Source organism: Notechis scutatus, chromosome 1, assembly GCF_049901735.1.
Source record: "Notechis scutatus isolate UNSWTSFEM ecotype Mainland chromosome 1, rNotScu1.2, whole genome shotgun sequence".
Taxonomy (NCBI): domain Eukaryota; kingdom Metazoa; phylum Chordata; class Lepidosauria; order Squamata; family Elapidae; genus Notechis; species Notechis scutatus.
Genome location: NC_142009.1, coordinates 159,574,135 through 159,596,070, shown reverse-complemented (window position 1 = coordinate 159,596,070; position 21,936 = coordinate 159,574,135). Strand labels below are relative to the sequence as shown.

The window sequence follows — 21,936 nt, the reverse complement described above, 5'->3', positions numbered from 1 at the left end:
ATCTAGCATAGCACAGAGATATAGAATACCAGCTGGAGCATGGTATAGTGACTATTTCAATTATTACTTAGGTGCATAATTTGGCAATTTTGAATTTGGCTAAGTGGCTCTCAGCTGATCAGGAAAGTGAGATAGAGGACTATCTTCAAAACAAAGTACTTCTGCAGCAGTATTTTCATGTTTTTCCCCTTTCACCAGTACAGGGGTTATTTTGAAAATGAAAGGACTTAACATAGGATTAACCTTACTTAACCCAGATATAAGGCTTTGATTTTGATCAGGCCATTTCTGGCTTCCCACTTCCATAAAGTAGAAATAACAAAATAACCCCAAAACAACCGAAAGCAGACCTAGCTTTGGCAAAAAAAGAGCCAAGATCATGTCAGAGGTTGGTAAGTTAGTTCCCCATTGTGATTAACAGTAAGCATACCTAGCATGTCATGTGAATGCAATTGCTACATTTGGTTTCCCCCTTTTTGAAAGGCTAGAATTTAGATAAAAGCTAGTTTTGAAAATCAATTGATCTCTCTGAGGGAGATGGGTGGTTCAGAAATGTGAAAAATTCAATAAAAATAAAATAAAGAATTTTCAAGATAACAGTTATCCTTTGGAGTGCAATTCAAGTGAACAACTTTGAATACTTTTACTGATTTCTTAATGTATTTTTATTATAACAATATTTTGAACAGTATTTTAACAGAAAAGTAGAACACAAGCAAAACTGGAAAAATATGTTTAAAACTGGCAACCAGTTATGTTGTTACTTTAATACAATCTGTACTCCAAATCAGCTATCTTTCTGAGCTCTTGTTATCACAGCTTTGGTGATACATCATATTTAGGTTTCAGATTCTGAGAGTTTTACCATGACTGAGAGACATCTTCTATTTCTCAGTCCTACCGCACGAACACTGCTGCTTTGTTGATTAAGCATTTGGAATAAACCTTCTATGCTATCTTATACTGAGGACCTAAAAGGGAACTTTCAGTTATATTTCTTTAATTTTTAACACAGGTTCCTTGAAATAATATAAACTCTTACTACTAACTTTAAAATTGAATAAAGCATAGATGAAATTATGATTAACGCATAGATCAAAATGATGAAAAAATTCAATATATGGTCAGCTACATCACTATGATCACAAATTTTCCAAATGCAAGAGTATGAAACAACAGAATGAATAGCTCAAGTATGTTTTATTTCTTTCATTAACAAAAAGAAAATTAACAAGCAAAACCTTTTCATATTGCCACACCATTCTGAAAATATGAAAGAATATATAATCCCCCCTCTGCAAACTAGCCCCCAAATTTAAATATTCTTAGATTATGAACAGCAGTACAAGTCTAAACCTTGTTCCTGACTCTTAACAAGGAGCATCACACAAAAAATGGCAAACATTCTTGAAGGATATGAGGGAATAAAAACTCCTGTAAGCTACTAGTTTGGACAGGACATGCCTGATAAAACTCTTGGTTTCAGTTAGAGAAAATTTGAATGTAAAATGATTTAGTATTGCTCAGTTGTACTCTCAGTGCTGTCACAAATGAATTGATGTATTGTCATCTGAATCATGAGTCATTTCTTCCACTATAAGAAAAAATAAGTTTATTTTAAATTAAAATAAGTTTATTTAAAACAACCATAACTGTTTGTATATGGTTAAATTAAAATTCTAACTAAATTTACTCACCTTCATGGGTCATACTAATGAAATATACAAAAGTTCTATTCTTTCTTCACTTCTTGCTCAAATTCTAAAAGGATTTATGGTAATTAATGTGACTAGGTTCAATAAATGGCAATTTTCTTCAGGAAAAAGGAAGTTAATTCTGCTTAATGGAAGGTTAAGTATACAAGTAGTCCATGACTTACGAGCAATTATTAACAAACATTCACAATCATGATGACCCTGGAACGGGTACTTTATAGCCCATAAAGCACTTCCGGCTGCGGTAAACTATTGTGCCAAGGCCTCCCTGGTCATATGACTACATTTCACACAGTTTGTATTTACAACCAGCTACCATTGGCAATGTTCTTAGCTGGCTTCCCAGGTTGCAAGTGGAGGAAACATTGGATTTGAGGTTCATTTCCCCAGCATGCTAAGGTATCTCCCCTCCCCGATGTTTAGTGACAGAAAATCCTGCAAGTTAAAGAAACAGACCTGAAATATCGTGCAAACACTAGCATCCAGGGAGATTCTTAGTCATCCAGGTCATGGTTGTCCTAAAGGTGGTTTTTCAAGAGGCAACTGGACTTTGTTTTTATTTGAAGAGAAAAAACAAAATCCAGTTGCCTCTTGAAAAAGCAACTTTGGGACAAACACCCCCAGTTTTGTGATTTTTCTCGTTGGTGGGTAGGGTGTTAGGCCCTATCTTTATGATCTGTTTAATGACCTCAACTGAAAGAGCTGGGGTGTTGGTTGTTGAGCAAAGCAGGCACACACTGCAGCTCATGTTGAAAGCATTGACAGAGCCTACCTAGGGCCCTCTCCTTGCTTGGCCCAGCCTTTCTGTTGCAAAGCTTTGGAAGCGATGAGCAGATTCCAACCTGAGCTGCAGAGCATGTCCTACTCCTCCAGGTTGTTCTCACCACTCTGTAGGCTGACAAGACTAAGGTGCCACATCCTGTCAGCTGGTCCTGTTGCATTCTCCAGTTTCTGGGCTGGCAGTGGAAAGACAAGGCTCCACCAACCATGCCATTCTGCTTCTTCTGACACTTCTATCCTGCTGCCTATCCCCTGGCCAGGCCTGTTGAACTCCTTCCACAGAGGAGGCTCTGTCACCCTGCCATGTGTATTCAGGGGCTGCACCCTTGCCAGCACCAGGATCCTGGGCCAACAATGGGAGGAGGAAGACAGCAAAAGTAGCTAGAAGTGTGGTGGTAGCAGAGGGAATAGGCAAAGGTGGGTACTGTGTAGGATAGTAAAAAGGGTAGAGATGGACGAGACAGAGGGAGGGGAGTTGAAAAACAGGCAGTTCATGTAGGAAAATATGCTGCATTATTTATAAATGTGGGCAGGGTGCCAAGCAATCACATTTTGATCACATGACCGCAAGAATGCTGCAACAGCCAGAACTTTTGAGGATTGGTCATAAGTTCCATTCATTCAGTCATATACAGTATTTCATCCAAAATACATAAAAGGTAGCCCTTTACAACTACAATTGGGATCAGAATTTTGTGGTGGTAAGTTGAGGCATCCATGTAACTAGACTCGATTATACTATTGTTTTTACAGCGGTTATTAGCAAATCACACAGTCGTAAATCTGAATCTATTCTCCTGAATGGGCACTTTTTTTTGCCAGAAACCGATTGCACATTGCAAGCAGTCATAAATGTGAACCAATTGCTAAGCACCCAAATCATTAAACAACCAATCCTAAGTCGAGGATTGTACTAAAGTACTGAATACTTTAGTTCTTCAAATAGTAATAGAGTTGTATCTGGAATCCACTCAGGGAGTTGAGTTGTACACTGAATCCATCTAGAGCACCAGTAATCAAAGACTGCAAACTTTAATATTCCAAAATTTACAACTGTAATTGTATGCAGTTATGGTCATGTTATAAAGCAGGTCATCATGTGATCGACTGAATAATGACCTTTTTTCTAGTGATTGTTCAGCAAACACCACAGGGGAACCGCAAACAGACATAAAAGCATCCAATTGCCAAAAATGTAGTTACATGACCATGGGGGCAGGTGTGTGTGTGGCATAACAACTTCAGAGATGAGTCATAAATAACGTTGGGGGTAGGTGTATATTATAACTTCAAATAAGCAAATTGCTAAGCAAATGGTTGCAAATTCAGGACTACACATATACTTTTTGCAACTACATTTCTCAATGTAAGATCAGTCACACAGGTATTTTTGGCAATAATAATTTACCATTACTGATTGGAAAACTTAATTCACTTAGGAGGAAATCCAATAAGCTTTCAAGAAACCAGAGAAGTCATTAAAAATAATTTGGAGGATATTCAGTTAATATAGGATACCAGGAAAAGTGGGACTGGTAATAAACAGCAAACTCCTTTTTAGTTTTCAGCCTTTTTTCATCCTTGCTTCTTTGAAATTTCAGATGCTGGTAAAAGAGCAGACTACTTTTGCTACACAAACTGATACTAAGGATACTATCAGTGAGCCTAGAGCAGGGGTGTCAAACTTGCGTCGTCACGGTGCTGTCAAGTGATGTATTGGGAGTTCCCCCCCTTCACTAAACTGGGCGTGGGCAGCACGTGACACATCCAATCCATGAGCTGCGAGTTTGACAGCCCTGGCCTAGAGAATTCATATAACTACCATTAATAATAGCCATTTTTTGTCAGAGTAAATAATCTTTATACCCCAGATATTTTAATACTATAATCTCCATAGTCCTTTGGCTGGGATAGAGATAACTGAAATCCAAATATCTGTCGAAAATCCTTATCTAACAGCCTCTTGAAATCTGTCTAGCCATCCAATTTCTTGATCATTGGTACATCACAACCATTTTAATCTACATTGCAACAGCATAAACTGGCATCTCTACAAATTAACCATAATTAAATTCCATCAGTATGCATATAGGGCTTTATATAATACTGATCCCTGTCCTGAGAACTGAAAATTCAAACATGGGAGAAGCAGGAGAGCAAATTAAAAACTAAAGCAAGCAATGCACAACTGTTAAATTGCACACATAGGTTCAATTACATATAAAATAATTTCAGGTACTTTCAACTTTGATATTTAAAAAATGCCCTTGGCAGTACCACAAAATGACTGGCATAGGAATGAGTTGGGAAACAATCACAAAACAGAAAAAGCACTGAAATTTGTGTACAAGATTCAAATGCAAATTTGAGTTGCCTTAGTTACTGATTTGATGTTTCTCCTTCTCACTGTCACAAACTTCACAATTTGTCCTTCCAATTTCTCATAGTTATAGGAAAACAGCTGAATTACGGCTTGTCATTTTGCAATCATCACAAAACCTCTTGAGATTGTCAAGAAACTTTTGTAAGATCCTGCAGTAGCTATTTCATAGCTAGAAAGGGCATTCTGCAGACACTGCCCTGTAGATCACGATAGAGCAGGAAGTGCATTTTCTTGTAGCCATAGATTTGACTTTTTTTTTTGTCTTCAAGAAAAAATATATTAATTTCCCACAAATGGGAAGTAGCCTAATTTACGATGAAATGACTTTAAGGGTTGGTACCGGCAATAGCCCTTAAACCACCACCAATTCCATGGAAATTTGCGGGCCATCTATCTAGGATAGCAAAAGGAATGCTATAGAGCAGCATGCATCCTGCAAGCCACTGGCTGCCAACTACTAGGAAAAAGGAGATACTTTGAAAAGAATTTTAACAATAAATAATTGTATGCAGATTTGGGGAGGCTATTTCAAATATACAGAATAGCTGGGGCAGAGATTTTTGGAGGAAAACCAGATCTATTTGCAACATTATAAAGACAAAAGTGGGGCTGAACATTCTTTTTGTGAAATTGGTAATATTTCTACTCAGCTGAGAACTGTTACAACTTAAAACATGTAGAGTATAAACACATCTTATTTCTATTCTCATAAATTCTGGAAAATGATGAATGATTTACTTGTATATTTGGCCAAGTAGGAAAAATACACTTGAAAAAGAATTGTGAGTAAATAGATTGAATAAAATAGTACACATGGTAAAAGGCACAGAGCAGTACATATATAAAATGTGTAGTACAAATTCACATTCATCTTATTTTTTAACCTACCTTCCATTGCCAAGATAGTTGCTGGCATAGAGTGCAAATCTGTTTTATTATTGGACATTGTCTAAGAGGAAAAAGAAAAATAATTTCTAAAAGAACTCACAAAACAGAACAATACTCAATGAGTACCCTATGTTTATTGTTGGGTAGCATACTAACATTCATTGCTTTTAAATTGTTACTTCCTCTGTATGTAATAAGTCCAAAAACACTCCATATTGCATCTTGTTAGGCTTCTGTTCTAGTACTGAAATATTAGCCATCCTTATTAGAAAATGGCATGAGTGGGAATAATTACAAAATAAATATTTAATCATTAATTTTATTTCAAGTGTGTCAGGACTGGGAGGGTATGGTGGCCTAGCGGTTAAGGTGCTGGGCTTATCAACTGGAACGCCCGCAGTTCAAGACCCAAGTACCACGTGACGAGGTGAACTCCTGGTCCTGCTCCAGCTCCTGCCAACCTAGGCAGTCAAAAGCATACAATTGCAAATAGATAAATAGGTATCACTTCAGTGGGAAGGTACCATGTTCCATGTGCCTTGGCATATAGTCATTATGGCCAAATGACTACAGATGGGCCCCCTCAGGTAAGAAACAGAGATGAGCACTGCCCATTAGAGTCAAATACGATTAGACAGGGGAAACCCTTACTTTATTGGGACTGAAATGCATCACAAAAAATGGAAAAGTTTAATTCTTTGCATCTTAGTACCAATTCCTAACAAAATTATTTGCTTCCAATGTCTGCACACTATGGCAGCTAGTTGTTGAATCAAGTTCATATCAATGCCATCCCTACCCTTTTCTCCCACCTTAACAGCATAATTGGAGAAAGGTTCATCAGGAATTCAGCTGAGAGAGATTTACAGTAGGTCTTATTTCCTTGCATAGCACAGTCACAATGTTAAGCTATGTAGTTAAGCTACTTGTATGGGCTGCTTAAAGACATAACCATAATGAAACCACTTTTGGGGGGAAAAGAGGCCTACCAGAAGCCCTGTTATTACAATATGCTTTATTAAGGAAGATTTATTTTTTAAAAATATACAACCTGGCTACCAATATCAGAATCTCTGTTAGACCTTACTACTTTAAAAATATGTGAGTGATGAAGCAGCAGCAAGAATAAGCATGTGTTCTTACATAAATTAAGGTAATTCTGCATAGGATTTTATTAAAAAGACATCTTCGTTCAATATTTTTCTAATTTCTTTATAGGAGCCATTTCAGTTTTTTGTTTGCTAACTAGGCTTATTCTTAAAACACTTGTTTGCATGGAAAGTTTTTAAAACAGTTCTCATGGCTAATAGGAGGAGTCATAATGAAATTATCATGATAATTTTCTATTGATTATCTGTATTAAACATACACATATGTAATGACAGAAAAGAATAACTGTAACTCAGGGTTAGGGTTAGGTCTAAGAATTTCATTGGTTAGTCATACACATATCATAATTCTTAAATAAAGGCCAACAAGTGAGCTGTTACTTGCATTATCTCTCAGCCAATAAACCAGGGGTGGGATGCTACCGGTTCAGCCCAGTTCTATAGAACCGGTAGCTGCGAAGAGCAGCTGCACACCGAACTGGTTCGGTGTTTGGCCCAAGCTCTTCGCTGTCCTTTATTCCCTGCTTTTCCCTCCTCAGCTGCTTTGTGCGGCACAGCGGAGGTTGAAAATGCAGAAAACAAGAGGATTTTCAAACGCTGCACACCCGCACGCAGCACTTGTCAGCTGTCCAGGGGGCACAGCTGATGATTTCTTGCAAACACCAGACATATGCGTGTTATGATTGTCCGCAGTTCGGAGAATCAGCAAATCGCTCCACTAGCTGGCCCCTCCCCTCCCCCTCCCTCCTTACCTGGCATGTGAGCCATCCAACTTGCCTGGTTTGGTAAGTTGCTATTTTTCCTTTTTTTCCCCCCGACCATCAGCTGTTCTGCTCTGCCCGGCGATTTAGATTAGCTAGAAAGCAAGAAATCCTTGGATTTCTTGCTTTCTAGCTAATCTAAAAGCAGAACCGAACCTTCCTTAGGACTGAAGCTTCTACTTTTCAGTGCAGACTTAGGTAACCGATGGAAGATAGATCTCTAAGTGAATCTGTGATTCTGTGAGCAACTCAATCTGCCTGCCTGTCTTGCCTGATTTTGGGTAAAAGTTGCTCTTTTTTAAAATAAAAAATTCAATATTTACATACATGGTGTGTTGTGAGTTAATTTTGTGAGTTTGCTTGCAAGCAAATTTTATGAGTTTGCTTGCAAGCAAATTTTATGTGACAGACTCAGGTAGCAGATTGCAGATAGATTGATCTCTAAGTGAATCTGTAATTCTGTGAGCAACTCAATCTGCCTGCCTGCTTTGCTTGATTTTGGGTAAAAGTTGCTCTTTTTTAATAAAAAAATCAATATTTACATAAATATTTATAATATTTACATACAAGCCATGCCCAGTCAGCAAGCCATTCCCACCCAGTCACATGATCACAAAGCCACACTCACAAATTAGGCCACACCCACAGAACCGATTGTTAAGAAATTTGAATCCCACCCCTGCAATAGACTAGGAGTATTAGTTACACACTGACCACAGGGTGAAAATCAGTTTTATCTCCAGAGAGGGACCTCTATGACCTTCAAAATATCAACAATAGTTTGTTATGTTGACTGGAACAGGTGAGATTTATTCTTCAAAATCTAGGAGGGTTGTCAGTTTTATATCTGTCTTAAGCAAATGATAATAATGCATTCCCCTAAATTCCCCCCCCCCCAAAAAAATGTTAGTATTATTTTTTACCAGTTTTGTTTTTACTTCTTGCCACTCACTTTGCTTATTCAAGTGGTACTGAATTACCTACCAACTTTAAAGCCTGTATGGAATCTGTTCCTAATTCACTGAATGGAAGGAAAAATTAATCACAACAGATCAGAGAAAAATAGTGCGCAAATATCCATAACACAATTGCTTTTTACTATTTTGGAAAATATACCTGAGTAAGATCTGAATCCAATTCAGGAATCCCATTCCAAACATGTATAGGATTGACTATCTCTTCATTTCCATTTGAAAGATTCAAAACCTTCATTTATAAATAACACAAGATTTAAATATTAATGCCTACAGAAAATTAGAAGACATTGATTTATATAGTAGAAACATAATTAAAGTAACATGAACCAGGACACTGAATATATTCAGGATTCCTTACCTTTGTACCTTCAGGAGATATGCCTAAAATCTCAGCCTTGTACCACTGAGTACCAGATCGTACCATGCATTGGGAACCAATATCAAATCCCATTAAGTTGCAAATATTTTCTTTTTTTTCTGCAAGAAATAACACATTGTTTATTTATTATTCATACTATGTACTATAGATGGGGCAATGAGATTGGCAGCTGCAGTTTACATTGGCAATCCCTACTGATACAAGTAAACTTTGACTTACAACCATTCATTTAGCAACTGTTCCAAGTTACAATGGCACTGAAAAAAGTAAGTTACAACTGTTGTAGTTTACAGTTGATGAAAATTAGGGCACTTGGCAACTGGCATGTATTTATGAAGATTGCAGCATCACGTGATCCCCATCTGCAAGTTCCCAGCTAGCTTCCAACAAGCAAAGCCAATGAGGGAAGCCAGATTCCTTATGAATTGTGACATTTACTTTACAACTGCAACGATTTGCTTAACAACCATGGGGGGGATTATAAAATCAGGTGCAACTTTAACAATTGTCTTGCTTAGCAACAGAAATTTGGGTCCCAATTGTGTTTATAAGTTGAAAACTACCTGTAGAGCTCTAAGATTGGACTTGATTTTATTTAGTTTTATATTATTTGTGATGACACTGCAAGAAGGCAAGGCTACATGCTTTTAACCATTTCATTACGTTTGAAAAATACCTATAATTTTCAGTTAGAACACTGCATTCCAGAAAAGTCAAGTAGCTGATATTTAAAACAACATCTTTTAAATTCAATTGAAGTGTTAACCATGTTGTTTCTAGACTGTAATTTCAAGAAAAATTACACTATTTTGAATTTGTGCCCTAAAACAAATTGGGAGTTAATATCAACACCTCTTGAGTGAAATATGCTCAGTCCTAAAATGAACGTCTGGGAACCTACTAACAAGGGCAGTTTGTAGCCAATATAAGTTCTTCCTTCATGATTGATAGACTCTGAATATGTAAGTATTTTTAAAAGGAGCTCTCTTGCCTACCTTAATGACTGGATAGGCTTACACTGAAATACAAATGGTTATGTCATAAGATAAATTTAAGGTTTCTGCTTATAATTTTCAATTTTTGAAAAAGCAAACATCACTGCAGTTTTTTAAATACAGAATCCCAATAAAATATCATGCACTGGGCAGCAAACATTTATACTTCCAACACTTTTCAAGTATAGACTTATGCTGCGATTGTCTGATTTAACTATGTGGTCTCATTTCCAGGTCTTACCAGTTTAGGAATGGGTCTAATTTTCACCCTAGACATAATCATAAAAATATACAGGATCTCTTCTAGAAGTTATGACACATGGTGGAACCCAATGTGACAAGCCTTTCTCCTTTTGGGAGCTCATTCAGATAGGAGAGACAGTAAAATAGGGAGCCCATAAAGATACTATGACTTACAGTACTAAAGTTGCTGAAACATCAAGTGGAATTATTAGGGCAACACTCCCAGCCATTTCATTCACAAAGGCAAAGTAAATTCAGTCATATACAGTACCTCCCAGGTGAAATGGATCTAATTAATCATTCTCCAGCTGGATCTGGAAACTACATTCTTAAATGAGAGCTATGCTTTATATTGGGACAGTTATGTAGTTTTTACTCAATCTTTTGAAAAATAATTGTAAACCCCTCTCCAAGAAATTAAGTTACCATTATTTTTTGCCCAGTGTTGTCTCAATGATTTTTTCCACTTAACTTTGCCAATCTGAATTTGCTAACTGAACAAGACTGCAAAATCCCAAATCAACTTTGTCACTCAAGGGTCTACATTAATGCCTTACCTGTATCATGTATTAAGGTTTCATCCAGTTCACTTAGCTGTATATCTGTTAAATAATCTTTTTCAACACAAATACTGTCTTTAAAACTTCCATGAGTGCTCTTCTGCATTTCTTCATAATTCTTTCCTAATGCAGTTTGCCCTTCTGTAAAATTGAGCTTTTTATCACTTTTTCCAAGTTTACACTCTTCAAGGCCTTCAATGGAACAGAATTCTTGTGGCTTAACTTTTATTTCTAAAAATGACTGGATTTTATTATCTTCAGGAACAGACAAAGCAGGGTGTTGCAAAGAGAGCGTATTATTGCTGGCTTTCTCAGTCAGTAAAGGAAAAGCTTCAGGTGCCATCATTTCTATTACATTTTCGTTCATTAGTGAAGTATTTTCTTCTATTTTGTGTACTAACTGTCCTTCCACATGTTGTGGTTCAAATACATGCAATTCTGACTTATTTTGTGCTTCATCATAAGCTTTTATTCCTATTGTCTTTGGCTGTAGCATGTCTTCCAACAAGGACATTTTTAACTTCTCTTTTTCTGGCATGTTCTTTACATTATTTAATTGGGGAAACACTTGTAAGGGCTCAAAGTCTGACAACTTCTTTGTATCATCCAAAGGCAACTGAATTTCAGGAGAATCTAGCATTAATATTTCTTTGTCTTCTGCTTCTCCCCGAGATTCAAGTGTATCATATTCAATTTCATAAGTAGAAAGCTGTATTTCAGAAAGACCTATAGAATCTGTTATGTTTTTTCTGTTTCCAAATGCAGAATGGCTTGTTTCATTATTACATGTATCAAATGTGGTCTGCTGGTTCCCTGTATGAAATATTTCATGGGTGATAAAGTGGTGCTTGATTTGATTTTTGGATGGCTGTGCAGATGTTTCTGATAAAATCCTGTCTCTGACACCAAAACATTTGTCTACTGACTGTAATAGATTTGGACAACAGAATACATCTTCCAAACTACTATTTTTGGGGGTCATTGTTGTACACACAGAAATTTCTGTTTCAAATGGAACTGATTTTGAATTCTCTTTTTCTGGATTTCTAATCTGCTCTTCAAGGTTGTAATTATTTGCAATAGTGGAATCATCACTTTCAGCATTATGTTTCCAAAAGTATTTCACTTGTTCATTGATGCTTATATTTTGACATTCCAATTTAACTACAAACAAGGGAATTTCAAGAGAACCATAGTTCAGTTTGTCCATAATTGTAATCTCTAATGGAAGATCAGCTATCATATCATAGAAAATTTCATTTATTCCTTCAGCCCATGAACCTTTTTCAGAATTAAAGCCGAAGAGACAACACAAAAATGCTTGCGGTGGAATTATTAACAGTTCATCAGGAATTTGCCTGATCACGTCTATGCTGACAAGTTTCTCAATTCCATAATCAATGTTGATTACTGTCAAGGAATTTTCCTCTATATGACTAACAACTGCTCGGTGAAATAAATTATCACTAGACTTTGCTAGACAAGGACTGCCATTTTTAAGATCATCAGCATGGATTTTTGCATGTTCTTCAGCTTCCTGAAGTTTTATTTCAATTGAACTAATATCATTTTCAGTGAACTGACACCAAAAATATCCTGGATTCTTTGGAACTAATGAAAAGGCTTTTATAGTTTCACCTATCTTAGGTGTCTTCCAGAGAAATGATTTGCTAACTGAACGTCTACTGTGCTCATTAGAAAGAATATCTTCACATAAGCTTACTTTGCCTATCTTATCAGATGCTTTGTCAGATGTCTCTATCAGGTCATATTTTTTATATTCAAGGCAACTATTAATCATATCAACCGTTATATCACCTTTTTCATCACTGAGTGTTATTTCCCATTTGTCTTCTACTTTCTCAACAAATTGACCGTTCATCTGAACCTCACTTGTCTTTTGGGAGAAGTACACCACTGCTTTTTGTGTCCATTCTGAAATCTCTGACATCTTAATACTACCCAGGGTACAATGGATGCTCATTACAGGGAAAGATAAACAGTCTTCAACAAGTTTGCATGTTTTATGAATGCTAACTACCGCAGTATTGCCATAATCAATATACTGTACTTCTACCATTTCACTAGTGGACTCTGTAATAATTACAGCTCGATACCATAAGCCATCTTCTGAATAAATTGCACATATTAAATCTCCTACATTAAGCTGTTGCCCCACTAAGCTTGAAACTGTTTTAGAGCTGTTTATTTTCTCTGATATATTATCAAGGATAGGCTCATCTTCTACAAACTGTACATAAAAGTCAGAAAGATTATTTATGTGAGAAACATACACTAAAGATTTAAGACCAGGTTTTATGCTTTTTTGAGGTAGTTCATATATATTTTTAGAAGAATGTGTTACTGATTTGGATTTATTTCTAATATCACATATCTCCCCATTCTTATGAAGGTCTAAACATTTCATGTCCCTCCAATCTGCCACATAATTACTTTTGCTAGAGCCTTCTGTGATTCCTAGGAATTTTCTTGCTACCTCTTTTTTAATTTTCTGCTGCAATTGGCATGTTTCTTCAAAAACAGCACTAGATCTAATATTTTCCTCAAGGACAGGTTTGACAAAATCTACCAAACCTAGCTCCCTTTCACTGTTTTCTTCCGTATTAACTGAGTATTGGGAAGACAGAGTGCAGTTTTCTGTGTTTTCAGTGATCTCTTTGCTAGCCTGCAAACCTAAGCTTTGTTTCAATTTTGCATTGATCTGTACTTTACCATCATACAGTTCAATTATCAATGTTCCATCAGGATCTTTTGCTACAATCAAAGCTTTTAAGGGCTTATCTAACACTGCCTTTTCAAACCACTCAATAGCATCTTTTGGTGGATCAACAATATCAGATAGAGAACATTTTATAGCCTGCATAGGCAAAAGCATTAACTCGTAAGCATCATTTGGTACTACAATCAGGTCTTCATTTTTTAATAATTGTGTATTCCCAAAATCTACAAAAAAAACTTCTTTGCTATCATTTTTTGAAGTTACTACAGCCCTATACCAGCAGTCATCAGTATACTTTGCAAGATACAAATTTCTAGAGGTGGGTGAAGTTTGCAAATTGTACATTTTGCTTAGTTTACTAATGTTACTAGTTAAATTTTCAAGAGCATTTGAATTCCTAGCAAGTTGGCAGAAAAAAAAACATGGACTATTAACATGTGTGACATAAACAATCTCTTCATTTCCTCTTTTGATATTGTGGGTTGAGTAATAGTATGACAGAAGTTGAACAGATGATACCAAGGGTTTCTCTCTTTGTACAAATGTGGCTAGATCCTTTCTTATTAAAAAATGGCAAGCACTTTCGAAAGGAGTAATAAGGTCAACAATATTAAAAAGTTCTGTACCATTCAATGCTGCTAAAGCAAATATAATACATTTCAGTGACAGTTTAGATCCTGAATCCACAAATTCATGAAATGTTTGGATGGCTTTTTTATCCCAAACAAAAGGATTTGTAAGTTTTGGCTGAATTAAATTGTAAAGGCTACATCTGAAAGCTTGAGCTTTTAGTTTCAGAAACTCTGCTGTAGTTGCACGAATATTTTTCAGTGAAACATGCTTTTTCTTTCCGTAATCAACATAAGCAACTTCAACCTCTTCTGGGTAATGAACCTTATTAATGATAACAGCTCTGTACCATTTTTTATCCTCAGAACACTTAGCCAAACATACCGAATTTGGCCATTCATGAAGCTCTGCTGAATGTATACAATAACCCTGAATTTTAGCCATAAGTATATTCAGTTCATGGGAATTCTTAAATAATCGACACCAAAAATGACTAGGATTTTCTATGTGTGTTACAATCACATCAACTGTACTTCCAAATTCAAGCTGTTCTTCGCCTGCCTTTATTTCAGAATAGTTCTGTATCTCACATGATGAATTATCACTGTCATCCAGAGCTGATGAAGAATAAAAAGTTCCCTGACTGGAGTGGTGTTCATTTCTCAACATTTCAGTTGCAGAAGAGGCTGAAGAATCATGTTGTTGTGGATGTTTTACTTCATCTGTCACTGGTATTTTTTTCACAGGTCTTAACCTCATTGGTTTACGTTCAGGATCTCCTGCCAATAGCTTGTCTGATATTGCCTGGAGAGTTTCTAGTACTTCATGGTGCTTTATGTACTTTCTCTGGGACATGATTTTAGCCAAATTTTTTTCTCCCACTAGAGAATTATCAAACAGTTCAACTATATAAACATCTCCTTGCATGCCTAGAACTTTGATCATCAATTCCTTGTTTAGCACAGATTTCCTAAAATAATCAACAGCTTCTGGGTTCCACGCCTGACCTGGGAAAGGATTATCCACTGCACACCGGACTGCCACAGCAGGAAGTTCCCTGAATTGGGGAAGCAACTTCTTCACTTTATACAAGTCAACTACTTCAGTGTTTCCCCAATCCACTAAATACACCACAATTCCTTTTCCTTGAACTTTAGTAACAAGGGCACGATGATAAGAGTTTTCCTTCAACATGACACAGCAGAGGGATCCTACCTTAGGCTCAAGTAGAATACATTCTAGTTTCTTACTCCGAGAATAAAAATCTCTTAAATTTCGCCGCAGGTGACTAAGTGGCTGTTTAAGTTTCTGCAACTGTACCCAGAATTCTGAAGGGTCATGAAGAAATGACACCTGAACATTATGGTATTCACCTGCCTTCAGACGCACAACAAAAAATGGAGTAGCAGCAATACTAGGCAATATCTCTGACAAAGCAGCAAATTCCTTTTGGACTGAGACACCCAAGTTTTCTGATTCAGTAATTAAACCAGAGATGCATTCTTGATTACTGTGCAGGAGATTTTGAGCCAGGCAATGTGCCTGCACCCCATACAGGCAGTTAAGGTTGAGACCATCTTCCCCATATAGGGTAATGTAATAGATATGCTCAAAGGGACAGTAAGCTTCGATGTGAGCTTGTACTACCTTGCCTAAGAGCAATGTTTTAAGTTGATTAATTTGTGAATGGGTCCAGCCACAACCTCCATCGGTAATACCTTGCAGTGAGCAAGGGTAGGTGACTACTGGCATGCGGAAATATTCAACAGGTAAGTTGCGCAGATGTCTCTTTGTTACAAACTCTTTCCTGCCATAATCCACACAAATGACTTGTGCCACTGCTTCTGGTTGATCCTCTTGATCATTTGCTGGGTATGTTTCTAATAACAAAGTTCGATACCAGCATCCATCTATACCTTGGGCTGCACAGGGAAAGCCTGGGGTAGGTAAAGCCTCTTCTACAAATTTTCCCTTTGATACCTCAAAAGCTTGGCACATAGCATCTGAAAGTAGTTGGATTTCTTTAGAAAGACTACGTAGCTGGCAATATATTCTATATGGATCAGAGATTTGAGTCACCACCACAGGAACAGTCACATTCAACTCCAGTTGAGGATAGAAGAAATCCATTATGGCATGATCCTTCTTGGACTGGGCAGCAGAAGTAAGGACTGGGGGTTGGGACAAAGTGGAAGTTGGCTCTAATGGGACAGAAGCAATTTCAGGAACTTCTAAGATAGCACTTAGTAGGGTGCCAAAAGCAGTAGAGGTAAGACTGGCAAGCCCAAGATGGCGCATCTGTGTCAGCAACCAGGACACTTCCAGCACCACAAGGCACTGCGAGATCAGCACTTTTCGGATGACCCCCGACAGCTCTTTGCCATGTAGGAAACCCAAAAAGTCGATTGCCTCAGCCCCCCATTGTAAATCCAGTGTCTGGGATCCTAGCGTGGTCTTTGAGCCCCTAAGAGTGGTGGCCAAGGATGCCCCGAAATGGCCGGGCGGGAGCAAGTCTGCAACGATGCATCCCATGACTTCGGACGGCAAGTGAAAGAGTTCGCTGCGGCCCCGCGCCAAGTAGTAGGAGCTGGCGCTCACCGTGCGGCCCTCGTCCAGCAGAAAGACGCGGTAGTTTTGCCCCGGCTTAGGCCGGCAGCTGACGATACGGCAGCGGTGCCACCGCCCACTCAGCTCCACCAGGCACAGGTCACCCAGAGCCAGGGCTTCGCCCTCGTTGTCGCCGTCGCCTCGGCCCCCGCGGTCCCCGGGAGCGTTCGCCAAGCGGGGCCCCACTTTGACTTGGAGGTCCTTCATCAGCCGCAAATATTCCGCTCTGCGTTCGCCGGGCAGCCCCCATAGCCTCACTAGCGGCACGTTAGGGTGGACTTCGACGAAGGAGACACGAAAGGTAAACGGGCTGCCAGGGATGAGCAGCGGGGAACACATGGCTGTCTCGCTCCTCTTCCCTCCTTTCAAACCGCCCAGGAAACGCCAGGCGGCGGTCGACAGCCGCGCTACATAGAAGCGCCTGACCCCGCCCTTCCTGCCCGCGAGCGTTGCCTGGCTGGAGGAGGAGGAGGGCTTCTGGCCTCGCAACACCTGGGACGCGTGAGGTAAACAAGAGCGTTAGGGAGGCGTGAGTCGGCAGAACTTCAAGGCGAACTTTTCAAGAGGCACCACGCGCCCGAGGTCACGTGCTGACTGCCGCCCAGTGCGCAGGCGCAGATGTCTTTTTTAAAAAATAAAATAAAAATCAAACGGCCCCACGGCGGACGAGCATTTGTGGGGAAAGGAGGCGGAATGCCGAGTTTCTTCCGCCTTTTTGTTCTTTAATACTTGAAAGCAGAGGCGGTCTCTACAAGGATTTTATAAAAAGGGCTAAAAGTCATGCAGACGTTTTGTCCAGTGCGCCCAGGGAAGGAAGATGAGTCTCTGGTACCAAGGATACTGAAACCAAGAGCCTGAATAATATAAAGAGCCCATCAAATCAATAAGCCAAAACAAATCCTGAAAAAAAAAAGTTCAATTCTGGGTTGATAACGTTTGAAGAGGTGATGCTTTCTATCTCCATATTCTTCTGAATGGGCTATACAAGTCTGCCCCCAGCATCTGTATTGTATGGTCTCATCAGGGTCAACTAGTAGAGTTCTTTGGTCAAAACAACTTTATACAGACAGACCTTGACTTAATTTGTTTAGTGACTGTTCAAAGTTACAACGGCACTGAAAAACATCACTTATCATTTTTCATATTTAGTGACTGTTGCAGCATCCCCATGGTCATGGCAAGAAAGGTCATAAAATGGGGCAAAATTCACTTAACAAATATCTCATTTAGCAACAAAAATTTTGGGCTCAATTGTAAGGACTTCCTGTACTGGACTTTTTTTTTTAAGAAGCAACTTTCATTTTTCAATCTTCCAATTACAATTAAAGCTTCTCCAAACCAACATGTTAATATCTGATACATGACACTTTCTAATAGTATATACAGACATAATGTATCACAGAAAGAGGGCTGTGAAAATATTTACAGACCCCTCACATCCTGGACATAAACTGTTTCAACTTCTTCCCTCAAAACAACACTACAGAGCACTGCACACCAGAACAACTAGACACAAGGACAGTTTTTCCCGGAACGCCATCACTCTGCTAAACAAATAATTCCTCAACATTGTCCAACTATTTACAAATTCTGCATTACTATTACTATTACTCCTTATCACTCCTCCCCTCCCCTCCCACTTGTGACTGTATGATTGTAACTTTGTCACTTGTATCCTTACGATTTATATTGACTGTTTCTTAGTATGATTTGATTGCTTATTGTATCCTATCACTATTATTAAGTGTTGTACCTCTTGATTCTTGATGAATGTATGTTTTCTTTTATGTACACTGAGAGCATATGCACCAAGACAAATTCCTTGTGTGTCCAATCACACTTGGCCAATAAAGAATTCGATTCAATTGCATGCTTTGAGCAGACATATTAGCAATAGTTTGTAAAATCTGTTTATACTTGTACAGCATGTTGTATGTATAGAAATAGCAGTTTCCTCAAAAGCTCTCCAAGACTTAGATGCTGGTTGAAGTTTTAATTGCTGAGAATTAGTATAGGATGACATTGAGCAAACACTGAAACATAATAATAAACAATCTTAAAATGTCAATTACAAGTTCAAGCACTTATTAAGTATGATAATTTATATGCATATGATTCCCAATTGGGTTTTCTAAGAAATATCAATCAAGGTCTGGATGTCAATTCATTTTATTCCATTTTTATGCAAATAAAATAATAAAATTTCATATTTAGATTATGAAACTTACATTTGTACATGCGTGTTGAAAAAATGTGATAAAAGACCTAGCCTGAAGGATAAACCATATGCTTTTTTAAGAAGTGTGAATATTGTCTTTTCACTTTATAAAGTGGATTGAATCCAGAATCCTTATGTATATTGATCAGTTTGCCTTGTGTCATAAATGTATTTCAAAAGTAACTGATTTCAAAGGGTAACTGGAGGCTAACTGTAATATACTGTATTTATTTCTTAAATGTGTAGGTATGTTCATATCAGATTCACAAATGAGTGATACAACAAAATTGTACATTGTCAGATGTGATTCTGTATACAGGTGAAACTCGAAAAATTAGTATATCGTGCAAAAGTTCATTTATTTCAGTAATACAACTTAAAAGGTGAACCTAATATATGAGATAGACTCATTACATGCAAAGCAAGATAGTTCAAGCCGTGATGTGTCATAATTGAGATGATTATGGCTTACAGCTCATGAAAAACCCAAATCCACAATCTCAGAAAATTAAAATATTGTGAACAGGTTCAATATTCTAGGCTCTAAGTGTCCCACTCTAATCAGCTAGTTAAGCCATAACACCTGCAAAGGATTCCTGAGCCTTTAAATGGTCTCTCAGTCTGGTTCAGTAGGAATCACAATCATGGGAAAAATTGCTGTCCTGACAGAAAACCATCATTGACACCCTCCATAAGGAGGGAAAGCCTCAAAAGGTAATTGCAAAAGAAGTTGGATGTTCCCAAAGTGCTGTATCAAAGCCCATTAATAGAAAGTTATGTGGAAGGGAAAAGTGTGGAAGAAAAAGGTGCACAAGCAGCAGGGATGACCGCAGCCTGGAAAGGATTGTCAGGAAAAGACCATTCAAAAGTGTTGGGGACTTTCACAAGGAGTGGACTGAGGCTGGAGTGGTGCATCAGAGCCACCACATACAGACGGATCCTGGACATGGGCTTCAAATGTCATATTCCTCTTGTCAAGCCGCTCCTGAACAAAAAACAACGTCAGAAGCGTCTTAACTGGGCTAAAGAAAAACAGAACTGGTCTGTTGCTCAGTGGTCCAAAGTCCTCTTTTCTGATGAGAGCAACTTTTGCATCTCATTTGGAAACCAAGGACCCAGAGTCTGGAGGAAGAATGGAGAGGCACACACTGCAAGATGCTTGAAGTCCAGTGTGAAGTTTCCACAGTCTTTGTTGATTTGGGGAGCCATGTCATCTGCTGGTGTTGGTCCACTGTGCTTCATTAAGTCCATGGTCAACATAGCCGTCTACCAGGAGATTTTGGAGCACTTCATGCTTCCTTCTGCAGACGAGCTTTATAGGGATGCTGACTTCATTTTCCAGCAGGACTTGGCACCTGCCCACACTGCCAAAAGCACCAAAACCAGGTTCAGTGACCATGGGATTACTGTGCTTGATTGGCCAGCAAACTCGCCTGACCTGAACCCCATGGAGAATCTATGGGGCATTGCCAAAAGAAAGATGAGAGACATGAGACTGAACAATGCAGAAGAGCTGAAGGCTGCTATTGAAGCATCCTGGTCTTCCATAACACCTCAGCAGTGCCACAGACTGATAGCTTCCATGCCATGCCGCATTGAGGCAGTAATTGCTGCAAAAGGGGCCCAAACCAAGTACTGAGTACATATGCATGCTTATACTTTTCAGAGGTCCGATATTGTTCTATGTACAATCCTTGTTTTATTGATTGCATGTAATATTCTAATTTTCTGAGATTGTGGATTTGGGGTTTTCATGAGCTGACAAATCACGGCTTGAACTATCTTGCTTTGCATGTAATGAGTCTATCTCATATATTAGTTTCACCTTTTAAGTTGCACTACTGAAATAAATGAACTTTTGCACGATATTCTAATTTTTCGAGTTTCACCTGTAGAAACAGAGTGCCCTTGAAGGATTTTGGAATAACTGCATAGGTCAGGCTGATAACAGTTTTTATATCTTAGAGGGTGAGGAAGGAGTGCTCAGCTTTCTTCCTGACACAGCAGAATTTGGCCTTCTCAAAGAGGAAGGAGCACTGAGGAGAAAAATAAGGCTGCAGTGCAGGATATCATCACCTGCAAAAGAGTATCGCATTAAAGGGAAAAATTTTATTTGAGTTTACATGGAAAATAAATTTACTGTTATACTGACTCAGAAAAGAACATAGACATGAAGGGAAGTAACTCTGTTGACATTCATTATATACTTGGATTTTCAAAATTCTGTTTTGATTTCTTTTTCTTTTGGGGCAGCCACTGACTAGTAGATAATGGCAGAGTATGTAATCAGAATCAAGGAGTATATTTTTAAAATCAAAACCATAATAGACAGCATAAGTCTTTTAGAAACTGAATACAATTACGCCCCAAAAGTCAGTGGAAAATTACATAATATTTAACAGCAAGTTTTTCCATTTTTCTTGAAACAATTTCAATATAAAGGTAAATGAAAACAAACTTTGCCTAAACTTTTAATGTAGTATTTTTAAAATGTACCATAAGCAAAGCAATATATGAAAAGTGACACTGATGTTAATACTACATTGTGTGTTCATTGGCCAGTTCTGTAGTAGATAATGAAGATGTTGTATTGCCTAACTAAACAGCCTAAGCCACTAATTGTTTTTCCTTAACAAAAATACAGACTCTTGGGCAGCCCATCCACTACTGTATATCAATGCATTCAAATTAGACTATTTGAATAGTGTAGGAATTGCTTGGGTGGGGGGGTTGAAAATAGCTGCAACAATTATTCAGGTCTTGCTCTCGATAGGCTAGAAAGTCTGTGGGCATTTTTATATGGTTACTGTGCTGCTTCAAAAAATCAGCCCTCGACTAGGTTAATACTATGTTGTCATCTTATTTCTTTGCCACTTACTTCTGGCTCAGCTGAGGAAAACATACTAAAGGGAATCTTTTCATCTGAATTGACCATATGCTTGTTGGCAGAATCCCTTCTTTACGCCTCTCCCCAGTTCCTGGGCTTTAGCCAGCATCTTATAGTAGCAGTT

At 38.1% G+C, this 21,936-nt stretch overlaps 1 protein-coding gene across 1 annotated transcript; it reads right to left on the bottom strand.

The window, feature by feature from the left end:
• Positions 1–298: 298 nt before the first annotated feature.
• On the bottom strand, positions 299–17,456 carry TDRD6 (tudor domain containing 6). The gene is made up of 5 exons (XM_087949198.1): positions 10,788–17,456; positions 8,972–9,090; positions 8,753–8,842; positions 5,767–5,827; positions 299–1,594 (listed from the first exon to the last, which is right to left on the bottom strand). The coding sequence occupies exons 1-5, from the start codon at positions 17,044–17,046 to the stop codon at positions 1,545–1,547; spliced, it is 6,579 nt and encodes a 2,192-aa protein (XP_087805324.1). The 5' UTR covers positions 17,047–17,456; the 3' UTR covers positions 299–1,544.
• Between the last annotated feature and the right edge of the window lie 4,480 nt (positions 17,457–21,936).

Excerpts from the sequence above, each read along its gene's own strand:
- TDRD6 (XM_087949198.1), bottom strand. The coding sequence starts at position 17,046 with ATGTGTTCCCCGCTGCTCATCCCTGGCAGCCCGTTTACCTTTCGTGTC. Across the intron at positions 9,091-10,787 it reads AACCTTAATACATGATACAG|AAAAAAAAGAAAATATTTGC; the intron begins GTAAGGCATTAA and ends TATTTCTTGCAG. Across the intron at positions 5,828-8,752 it reads TGGATTCAGATCTTACTCAG|ACAATGTCCAATAATAAAAC; the intron begins GTATATTTTCCA and ends TTTTCCTCTTAG.